The sequence below is a fragment of the Amblyomma mixtum genome, chromosome 5, assembly GCF_055824585.1.
Source record: "Amblyomma mixtum isolate Tamu chromosome 5, ASM5582458v1, whole genome shotgun sequence".
In the NCBI taxonomy this organism is placed as follows: domain Eukaryota; kingdom Metazoa; phylum Arthropoda; class Arachnida; order Ixodida; family Ixodidae; genus Amblyomma; species Amblyomma mixtum.
The window spans coordinates 118542933-118554782 of NC_143016.1; the positions used below are offsets into that span (position 1 = coordinate 118542933).

At 42.1% G+C, this 11850-nt stretch overlaps 1 protein-coding gene across 1 annotated transcript in view; it reads left to right on the forward strand.

Annotated features, from left to right (window-relative positions):
• Positions 1-10811, forward strand: part of LOC149343465 (neprilysin-1-like) — a 35646-nt gene extending 24835 nt beyond the window's left edge. Inside the window, exons 14-19 of the mRNA XM_089546979.1 lie at positions 540-604; positions 1885-1988; positions 5688-5747; positions 7172-7276; positions 9176-9234; positions 10709-10811. Coding sequence (XP_089403105.1) covers positions 540-604; positions 1885-1988; positions 5688-5747; positions 7172-7276; positions 9176-9234; positions 10709-10811 — 496 coding nt within the window. The remainder of the gene's footprint in view (positions 1-539; positions 605-1884; positions 1989-5687; positions 5748-7171; positions 7277-9175; positions 9235-10708) is intronic.
• The last annotated feature ends 1039 nt before the right edge of the window (positions 10812-11850 follow it).

The window sequence follows — 11850 nt, forward strand, 5'->3', positions numbered from 1 at the left end:
TCAGGCACTGCGAAAACAAGACTAAGTAAACAAGAACTATGTTCGATCCAGTTTCCAACCACAATACCTCAGTATTGCTTTGTGCGGTCTCCCTCGAACATTTCCCCTGCTAGTTCGATCCCATCAAGTTGTCAGTGTACACAGGTGGACATTATAGAATGCTTAGCGCCGCATGATCGATCTGTCCGTCCCGTGATAGCGCGAGGCTGTGTGGTAGCGCCGGCGATTACCTCAAGTTTCTAGGTACGTTCCTGAGCAGTCTCTGCATGATTCAAACTTTGTAGCTTTCACGGCGCATAAACTAAAGAATAAGTGGGCTAGAAAGCAGTCCGTGTGAGGAAAAGTTTCTGTCAAATATCTTGAGCGGAACACGTTTACATATAGTCACCAAATAAAATTCACGTCCATTAACCAAACTTTAGGGCTTCGGTCAGTATGCATATGGGCTCTAATGGAGTAACCGCAGTGACAATGGCAGCTAATGTCAATTTTAAAAATCGTTGCGAAGCGCTAACTGGTGATGTATTTGTTTTCCGCAGAATGTTCCATGTCCCTGGAATTGGGCATCGCCTGGCCGGGTGTCTTTTCCAGGGGGTATTCCCCGGTGAGTCGTCAACAAGTATCATGTCTTCAAACCGCCTGTGGCTTGGACAAAAATATGACTGGCAGTCAGCCACAAGTCTCAGTTGTGATAACCAGAGCGCTATTTGCAGACTATAAAATTTAGGAGGACGCTTAAGCTTCGCCTTAAGATTAGACGCGGTAGCGCCTTTTCTTTTTTATCTGACGGCTAATTGGCATATTTGGCTTATTTGGTTTATTGGAGTTTAACGTCATGAAGCGACTCAGGCTATGAGGGACGCCGTAGTGAGGGGCTTCGGAAATTTTGACCACCTGGAGTTCTTTAACGTGCACTGACATCGCACAGTACACCGGCCTCCAGAATTTCGCCTCCTTCGAAATTCAACCGCCGCGGCCGGGATCGAACCCGCGTCTTTCGAGACAGCAGCCGAGCGCTGTAACCACTGAGCCACCGCGGCGGGGCTTAATTGGCATATTTATATTTGAATTTATTTTTTAATTGCTGTAACATCAGTGCAAATCTCCAACGCAATTTACTGTCATACACACTACAATGCGTTCACTTGTGGCCCCTGTAACACGCTTGAACCGACACTTTGTGGCATATGCGTTGCTAGCCCGCCTGGCACAGAAAGCCGGGGTTCTCACCCCAATGCCGGCGAATTCCTTTTTCATTTGAAACTTCTGGGAATATTTCCGTCACGTTTCTGAGGCCTTCCTGACAATCCTAGGTCACGGCGACGGCTTTTCGACCGAACGAGCTGTATACGCAACCGCGTAAACTCGAGTGTTTTAGCGGTAAAATATTAAGTATAATCCAGTGTAAGTAACCGCTCTTTATCTCTAAATCCTACACCACAAATACATTCAAAAACAAAGAATTCAAGTAAACTCGCTCGAGTATTCACTGCAGGCGAGCACAGCTGAGTGCATAACTTCACGTCAGAGGGAAGTGAACTTGTGCTTAAATTGCGATTTTTGTTGCTCAAAGAGTTTTCACCCTGCTGGCCTCCTATAGGCACTGCACAATGACGCGCGCGAATGTCACTCCTAGGCTATTCCGTGAAAGCAGAGTAGGAACTGAAAGAAAATCCGCTAGAGGTCCCGATAAGTGGCTGGATTGTTGGAATGCATCGTACTTGAGTGACTAATGGCATGAAGTAACATTAACGATGTTAAGAAGCACGGTGGTTTAAACGCGGCAATCTTGGAACAAAAAGCTGAAAAAACGCTCAGGTTCTTCTTTCAAACAAGCTTGCGTTGAGAGTTGTTGTTAACGTTTTTCGCTTTTTTTATTTTCAGAAAATTTTTACAATCCGTACAGTGTTTACTGGACAAATGCCGCTTCTGGGGCCCTGAAGACAAAGGTGGACTGTTTTGCGCAGCAGTACCAACCTATAAACTACGTAAGTAGCCATTGGCCGCCTTACACGTCTCCCTTCTACTCTTCCGGAACAACGAGACAAAGGATGCTGAGCTTCAAAGGGCACGTTCCTCCCAAATTATATTGCGCCTATGTAACAAGAAAGCATGTGACTCAGTCGAAACTTCAGCAGTCATGTAGTTATTGCGGAAGCAGTGTGTAGAAGAGCCTCATGTAAAAATTTTGGAAGATAACGACTGCACAGCTACCATAGTCCTCCATAAAGTCAGCAATATTGCAATAAGAAAGGGTGTCAGGCTGGGCGACAAGATCTCGCCAATGCTGTTCACCGCCTGTTTACACGAGGTATCCAGAGGCCTGGATTGGGAACAGCTGTGGATAACAGTTAATGGAAAATACCTTAGTGATCTCGATTCACTGATAATATTGCCCTACTAAGGTACCCAGGAGATGAACTGCGAAACATGATCAACGAGTTAGGCAGGGCAATACTGTGGGTCTGAAAATTAATATGCATAAAACTAATGTTCAACAGTCTCGCAAGGGAACAGCAGTTCACAATTGGTAGCGAGGTGCTGGAAGTGGTAAGGGAATACGTTCACTTAGGGCAGGTAGTGACCGCTGATCCGGATCATGAAAGGGAATAACTAGAAGAACAAAATTGAGGTGGGGGGCATTCGGCAGATCCCCTCAAATCATGAATGACAGTTTATCAATATCCCTCAAGAGAAAAGATGCAACAGCTGTGTCTCACCGGTACTACACTATGGTGCACAAACGTGTATGCTAACAAAAGGGTTCCACTTAAGGACAGCGCAGTGAGGTATGGAAAATGAAATGATAGGTGTAACATTATGAGAGAGTAAGAGAGAAAGAAAGACCGGTTCAGGGACCAAACACTGGTTAATGACATCCTAGCCAAAATCAAGAGGAAGAAGTGGGCTTGGGTAGTGCATGTAATGCAAAGGCAAGGTAACCGATGGTTCTTAAGGGTAACGGAGTAGATTCCAAAAGAGGCAAGCGTAGCAGGAGCCGGCAGAAAGTTGGGCGGATGAGATAAAGAAGTTTGCGGGAATACGGTGGCCGCAGCTGGCACAGGACAGGATTGATTGGAGAGAACTGGGAGATGCCTTTGTCTTGCGGTGGGCGTAGCCAGTCTAATGAAGATGAACTGGGCTTCTCACTGCTTTGTCATTTTTTTTTTCATTTATTTACCCTAAAGGCCCACCTGGGCATTACATAGGGGGGGAACATCACGAAAGAAATACAAAGATCAAAATACAATGCATAAATTCAAAGAACACAATACAAATACAAAGATATACAAAGAACAAAAGACGAGAGGTAAATCAAAAGGTAAATCTTACATACCTACTCTGCCCCACTATCTTTTAGTATTGAAAGAAACTGGTCGCGATCAATAGTGTTTACTACAGAATGGGGGAGGGAATTCCATTCTCTTATCGCCAGGTAAAGAAACGAGAATCCGACTGCGTCAGTTCGCGCAAATGGAGGTTCGACTTTTTTATTGTGGTCAAGTCGAGGAAATGTGCGCATGGCAGGCCTAATTAGTGGTACGGAGTAGGGTGTGGGGTCAAAATATAATTTATGAAAAAAGGCAAGGCGTGATATCTTACGTCTGCTTTCCAACGTAGGAAGGTTAAGGTTCTCTTTTATTACGGAGACGCTTAATTAAGAAACGCGAGTACTGACGCGCGATGAATCGACTGGCCCTGTTTTGCAGTGTTTCTAATTTGTTAATAAGGTACTGTAGATGAGGACACCAAATGAATGACGCATATTCGAGCTTCGGTCTGATCAGCGTGGTATAAGCAATTAGTCGTGTATCTTTGTTAGCTTTATGAAGTGACCGACGAATAAAACCTAAAATTTTATATGTGTCAGTCAGAACGTGATTGGTATGAGTGCTCCAGGACAGAGTAGGGGTTAAATACACTCCTAAGTATTTGAAAGATGTAACAAACTCTATTTCAGTATTACTGATGGTGTAGGTGTTTGACAAAACGTGACAGCGGGTACTAAAAGGCATTAACTTAGTTTTTCTTGTGTTAATGGTCATTTGTCATTCAGAGCACCACCTACCTAATTTAGTCAAATCATTCTGTAACATTACACAGTCAGTGAGATTAGAGATTGGACGGTAAATTACACAATCATCGGCGAACAGTCTGATTGATGATGTAATACTCGATGCAATATCATTTATGTATATTAAAAATAATGTTGGTCCAAGCACAGATCCTTGGGGGACACCAGATTTGACAGACTGAGGAGAGGATTTAATGTCATTAATAATGACTGACTGAAATCTGTTGTGGAGGTACTCTTCTACCCATTTAATAACTTTATTATTTATGTTAACGCTGTTCATTTTATATATCAGGCGATTATGGGGCACACGGTCAAAAGCCTTTGCAAAATCGATGAAAATGGCATCAGTTTGCATTAATTGTTCCAGATTGCAGTGAAGAAGGTCTGTAGTCAGTTCCAACAGCTGGGATTCACAAGAACGCCCGCGCTGAAATCCATGCTGGTTCGGAAGAAGGATATGATTCTCAGTGATATGTTTCATTATGTGTGATGATATAACATGTTCTAATAATTTACAAACAACTGATGTCAAAGATATGGGCCTATAGTTAGTCAGGTTATCTTTATCCCCTCCTTTAAATATGGGTAAGACATGAGCAAGCTTGCAATCATCGGGAATCTCGGCCGTATCAAGTGACTGCTGAAAGATGTGTGCTAGGATACGTGATGTATACGTTTTTGTAATTTTTAGAAGTTTTGTGCTTCTATGACACATGCTTTCTTCGCTTTCCCTTTCCTTTTATGGTATGGTATGGTATTTTATGGTATTTTATGGTATGGTATGGTATGGTATGGTATGGTATGGTATGGTATGGTATGGTATGGTATGGTATGGTATGGTATGGTATGGTATGGTATGGTATGGTATGGTATGGTATGGCATGGCATGGCATCCCTACTGAAAAAAGTTTTATGAGGCAATAAACTCATACAGTTTACCATACAAATGTCATAGACTTATCATACAAATCACATAAAATTATCATTCAAATGTCATTCATTTCTGTGAAATCATTCAGTCATCATAGAGATATCATAGAATATCATACAATCTATGCAATTCGTATGATATTCTATGATATCTCAATGATGACTGTATGATTTCACAGAAATGAATGACATTTGAATGATAATTTTATGTGATTTGTATGATAACCCTATGACATTTGTATGATAAACTGTATGAGTTTATTGCCTCATAAAACTTTTTTCAGTAGGGCCATGGCATGGCATGGCATGGCATGGCGCGGCGCGGTGCGGTGCGGCGCGGTGCGGCGCGGCGTGGTGTGCTATGGTGTGGTATGGTATTGTGGATTCGGTTTCCCAGAAGTTTGCAAGGGCTCAAAGAGACGGCATAGTGGAGGCCAGGAGATTAATTTGCCCCACCTTGAGTTCTTTAATGTCCATTGCACAGCACATGGACATTGATATCATATTACCTGGCGAGCGGTATAGCACAGCGGTGGGTTTCTGCACATGTCGACTTAACAAGCTGTGGGCAGAAAAAGGCTCAGCAATGATTGCGCTAATCCCGGAATGCTACTTCAAATCTAATTGTCGATTAGTGGCGCCTCCTGTGAATAACCAAGCGTCACCGCTCTCGTTTCAGCCTTCGCCATACATATTCACGAGGATTGGAGAGAATGCGGCACTCCGCATTGCTTTTGAGGTGAGCCTCCAGAGTAGTCCATTTGTTTCTTTGTTTGCGCATTTTTAGAGTAACTGCACAGTAACAGCGGTAGTTGGCGAAAATGCTGGCGTTTTCTGTGGGGAGCCTCGGTGAATGACGCCACACGAGTACGAAGACGCAGAGGGAAACCCAGCCGCCCTTTAGAAACGCCTGAGTCATAATGCCTGCTTCTAAGAATCTGCCTTTTTTAGCACACACTTTAGACAGGGCTTTGATTTTAGTTAAAAATTATGTACAAGCATGTACCATAACCATACAAATACTGCGCCTCACGTAAGATGTATGTATGACACTTGCGTATGACACTGTATGTATGACACTTACGTGCTGGCAGATGCACCGCACCATTACGGCCTGTCAATAGATATGAATCGCTTTACTAACCCTGTAAACGACGAAAGTGAACGTTCACTAATTTCCTGACGAAAAGACAGCTGAACCTTGAACCCGCGCATGCGTCTCCTGATAGTTAACAAAAATGTGTGATATGACCATTAAGATTTAAGACTTCAGATTTCATTCTTTTTTTTTCGTCTTTTGTTCGTTATTCGAACGACTGAAAATGTGAAGTCAAATTTAGCGCTTTTCATTACGCAGCTAGAATTGTTTTTTATGGTCTTTTGCGCACGTAATAAGTTAATTTCGCAAAGCAATGAGCCTGCCAGCGCGTTCTTCAGCATACTCGCGGCGACAGATTTTATCCCTCGTAATATTTTGCTTACTTGCGTTTACGTGTTCATGTTTATCTTCGAAAAAAAAACATGTGAACCCTACGATTCCTTGACTGTCTGTCTGGAAAATCCTAGTCTTTCTACATGGCCGTTTTTGCCTATCGAGCCGCTTGATACAAAACTTCTCAGATCCCTTAATAAGATACCCGTTAGCGTTCTGCGCCGCAAAACTAATTGGTTTTCTTTTTGCCTGTATACACTTCTTAAGCCGAAAAATTCTTCCTTAAAAATAGTGGTGACCTGCACTTGAAAAGTTTGACGTACCTTAACAAGGCAAAGCACACGAGCGTTTATCCCCTTTCCCAGTTCGAAATGCGACCGCTGTGGTGGAGATATAACCTTGTAACGTTGTGTCGAAGCGAGAGCCTTTTGACACACCTTGAAGCCTCGGGAAAACAAACACATTATGACTTCACAAACCGCCTTCGCAATGTGCTAATGTTCCTGACAGGCAGCAGTGTAAGCTTTCAGTGAATATTTTGTGAGGCGCGAATAAACAGAGGAGAATTTTGTGCCTGTGCTCGAGATCCCCAATTTAATTTAATCTGCTTGTCAGTCTGACGTATTGCTGGTGTGCTGCTTTACACCATACGCTGGTTACACGAGAACGGTTCAACACGAATATGTAGGATGTCGTTTTAGCGGCACTTGTTTGGTTCGTTTTTTTTCCAGGACTTTCAGCAAAGACTTTACACTAAGCGATATTTTGGGAAAGACTACCGCTTGATTGCTTTGAACATGACCGCAGACCAGCTTTTCTTCACCTACTACACACTGGCAAGTAAATGAGTAGCGTTTACAAAAATGCTTTGAACCTTCTCGGTTTCCCACTGTTGTGCCGCTCTCCTACACGTGGTGCGCCTTAACCTTACCTTTAGGCGAAGAATGTGGTACAGAGCTGCCCTGCCACAAAGTACCCGAATTTTCTCTCGCTTCATTTTTAGCATACGTGCATCTCGCCGGCGAGCATTGACCGCAACACAAGAGAACAAGCAGAAAAAAATTATGCTCATCAGCTAAACCCCCGTGACGAAAAACCTGTGGTGCTGCATGGCGGCTATCATTCTAAGTTCAGAAACATTATGACGCTCTAAAACTGTAATTTGCGAGTTACACGTACAAGAGTTTGAAAAAAAAAATATGATACTCCTCGATTCTCATCCTCGATCTCTTGATTCTTAGCAAGAAGCTCCTCGATACCTCTGGATTAGCCCGCATTATTACTTCAATATTTGCCTCTCATACGGCTTGATAATCCAGAAGTGATAAGGCTGCTACCTATAAAAAAAGCGTGGGAACAACATTTAGAAATAAATTTTATGCTTCATTTTTAACATGCAATAACCGCCTCTTAGCCATTGCGCATGAATACGACTAAATGTGAAAGTGGCAGCATCGATACGTTGCCTGCCAAAAAAATTTTAATGTGGACGTACAGAAGGAAAACCAGGCTAGAACCACCGTGTACAGTTATGCGAAACTTAGTGGGTGTGCTTACTTGTAATTTCGCGCAAATTTCTTAGCTCATTTGTTCTAGAACGTTTTCTCCCAAATTAACGCTTTTTTTATGTCCCCGTTTATCCTTACACCCAACGTACCTGCCCACCTTAGGATGCACTGAATACAGCCTCTTCTCTGGCCTAAGGTACTTGCCAACCGAATTTAATAAAAAAGGAAAAAGGGCTTTGCTAGCGCCCAACATTCTGTATGTATGCTTGGTACGATATTTTCTGTTAGTGCTGACTCGCAGGTTAAACCTGATTAAGTTTTTCAGTTACGTTTGAAGAAAGAACTTAGGTAACTTCTAATAAATTAATCGGCCATCGCGTTAGACCTACCTTGATACGTGCATTATCGATTATCTTTGAGTTTTGCGGTTGGGAGATCTATTATTGTTTTTATGTCGGCATCACGACAGAGGACACTGCATTGTCTTTCAGCGTTCAGTTAATATTTAGTCATTTTATTAGCTTTCTGGAAAGCAAAGCATAACTAATATAGTAGAGTTGTTCTTGCAGATGTGAATTTCTATGCAATTTTTAGATGCTTGCGAAAAAAACCTGTACTAATCATATCCAATGTGTGTATCCTCTGTTTAGTGAGCACTAATACAGCTCGACTGCAGCTGCTGGAGGCGCGATGTGCTCCCTTGAAATCTGTCGCTTCCTAGTTAGCCATTTGGGAAATGGTTTGTCGTAGTCTTCAGTGGGTTTTCTGAAATCCGTCGCTTCTTAGCCATTTGGGAGGTGGTTCGTCGTAGTCTTCAATGGTTTTGCTGAGGTGGCCAACTGCAACTGACTACATTCGATTCTCCTCACGTCTGTTTGCTATAAAAATCTAATAATTGCATCACCTTTGCATATACAGCCTGATTAATAGTGATTGATTGATTGATTGATTGATTGATTGATTGATTGATTGATTGATTGATTGATTGATTGATTGATTGATTGATTGATTGATTGATTGATTGATTGATTGATTGATTGATTGACTGATTGATTGATTGATTGATTGATTGATTGATTGATTGATTGATTGATTGATTGATTGATTGATTGATTGACCTTTATAATGAGATGGGGAGGCTCACGGCGACTAACGGGGAAGAAGGACCATGGTAGTTTATACTGAATTCACTTAATCCCAGGAATCTGTTCCATCTATGTTTTTCAGAGCTATTGCAGAGATTCATCCCAAGACAGCGCCGATATGAAAACGTTCGCCCAGGACAGGTAATTCTGTTACCTTTCATTTTCTGCGTTTCCTCTCTGAAAAAAAATGAACTTCTCACTTCTTTTTAATAACCACATATGCTACTCAAATCATTATTATATGTCGTGTAATCCAAGGACTTTAACAAAAAATAGAGTAACAAACATATACGTCTGTCGTCATCTAGTATACTAATGCTGTTTGCAGTGCTGACCCCCCGGGGTGGCCCAGTGGCTGTGGCATATGACTCCTGAGTCCAAGCTCGCGGGATCGAATACGGGCCATATATCTGCGCATTTCACTGCAGACAACAGGCGACAGCGCCTGTGTGTTCAGAGATGTATCATCAGATCAGGGGGTCTTCATACGGCCTCTGTTATAGGCCCTGTACAATTCTGGAACGATGATCTTACATGCCGTCAAATTTTCAACACTGGACTGTGGCACATGATACGTAATTTATTTATTTAGTTAGTCAGTCAGTCAGTCAGCCAGTTTGTTTGTTTGTTTGTTTGTTTGTTTGTTTGTTTGTTTGTTTGTTAGTCAGTCAGTCAGTCAGTCAGTCAGTCAGTCAGTCAGTCAGTCAGTCAGTCAGTCAGTCAGTCAGTCAGTTAGTTAGTTAGTTAGTTAGTTAGTTAGTTAGTTAGTTAGTTAGTTAGTTAGTTAGTTAGTTAGTTAGTTAGTTAGTTAGTTAGTTAGTTAGTTAGTTAGTTAGTTAGTTAGTTAGTTAGTTAGTTAGTTAGTTAGTTAGTTAGTTAGTTAGTTAGTTAGTTAGTTAGTTAGTTAGTTAGTTAGTTAGTTAGTTAGTTAGTTAGTTAGTTAGTTAGTTAGTTAGTTAGTTAGTTAGTTAGTTAGTTAGTTAGTTAGTTAGTTAGTTATTAACGCTCGTCTATCCTTTTACGCGTAGCGCTATTACTTTCCAAGGACGTAATAAAGGCTATAGAGTGTCGATTCCAATATTGACATCACGGCACAACCAATTATGAAAAGCGATCAATGTGCGTTACTTGTAAGCAGTGCTCGAGTGGCCGAGCTATAGACGTTCGAAAGTTCCATAGACGTCGAACATGTCACGTGTGCCTATATCGAACAATATTTGATAGTCCATCCTTGCACGTACAGCGCCAAGGGCTCTTGAAACTTGCGGCCTCTTAAACCTTTGGGTACCATTGCTCTTTTCGACTTATCACTAAATGGAAGATTGTGCGCAATAGTGCTAATGTCACTGCCGTGAATAAAATTCAGCAGAAACTTCGCCCTTCTTCTAGTACAAAGAGCGTCACAGCTCGAATATTCACGAATGAAATATGCGTTTTTGTTAGTTTCGCAGGTTAGCTTAATAAGACATAACAGCGGCAAAACAAAAAATCACGAAAGCGTAAATGTGCCAACTATCGTGGCTTTACATGTTGCTCTTTCCTGAATGAGGAGTCAGATATTTGAACCATTCGCTAAGAACTCTCTGACACTAAACCATTCATATTTTGTCTGCAGGGTGAACGTCCCTTTGATGAATATGGAGGAATTTTCAACTGCGTTCAACTGTGCATCTGGAAAACTCATGAATCCATCTCAGAGATGTGATTTCTGGTATTGAGAACCATCGCGCATCTAAGGCCATCGACCTGTGAACTCATGCTTTCATCCCAGATATTAGTTACTTGCGTACTGCAAAGCTGTCCAAGTTTCTTCACTCACCGGCTGTATTCAGCGCTGAACATTATTTCTTCCATTATTGTAAGTTTCGACCACACATGAGCATATACGATAAAAAAACGCAGCGAGATACGCTCGCATTGCCGTAAATAGTTTTGTAGCCTCTTGAGCCCGCAAACCAGTGAACTTTGTATGCAAGATACGATGGCCACGTTGTTAAACTCGAAGATTTCTCTCCTGTGTTTCTGTATTTTAAGTGCACTAGTAGACTATGCCAAGCGGCACCACTATCAATTTTCTTCACACATTCAGGACAAAAAGAATAAACGCCACGAGGTAAACCACGTTCTCGGCTATCGACAATGTCATTTCATTCTTTTTATTCCCACCTTAGACGGCAACAAGCTACTAGTACATACTGAATGAGAACTTGTTTTGTTCAAGCTAAACTTTTGATTCAAATCTACAAGAGCAGCTCAGGTTGCTCCTCGTCGTAAGCCTGGCGACGACACCGCAGCTAATGTCAAAATTATTACAGCTTTCATGGACTTAAAATGATTAACGCGGAATAATAATGGAAATTTCAACTGCTGAAGAACGCCGTACATAGCAACGCAATCGCGTCCGTGTGCATCGGCTGGACACTTATGGAATGCTCATAAAGCAGCAACAGTACATTGTCCTATATGTGAGCGGCTCACTTGCACTCGGCGGGGGCAGTGTGTATGTGCCGAGGTGTCGTGTTCATGGGGTAGGTCATATCGGCAGCGGAATTATTGTTTGCTATAACCTCCCTTTCTTATCGACATGTGATGTGTTTTTAAGTATGAATTATGAACACGAACAAGTGTTGTTCTATGCTCCAGAAATCATGGAACTGTGGCCCAGAACCCACAGAGTGGCTGTTTCCTTGAAATAAAAGCAAGGAAACAATGGAAGAGTCCTCTGTGCTATACTTAGCTCGGTGCTAGTGAGTGAAC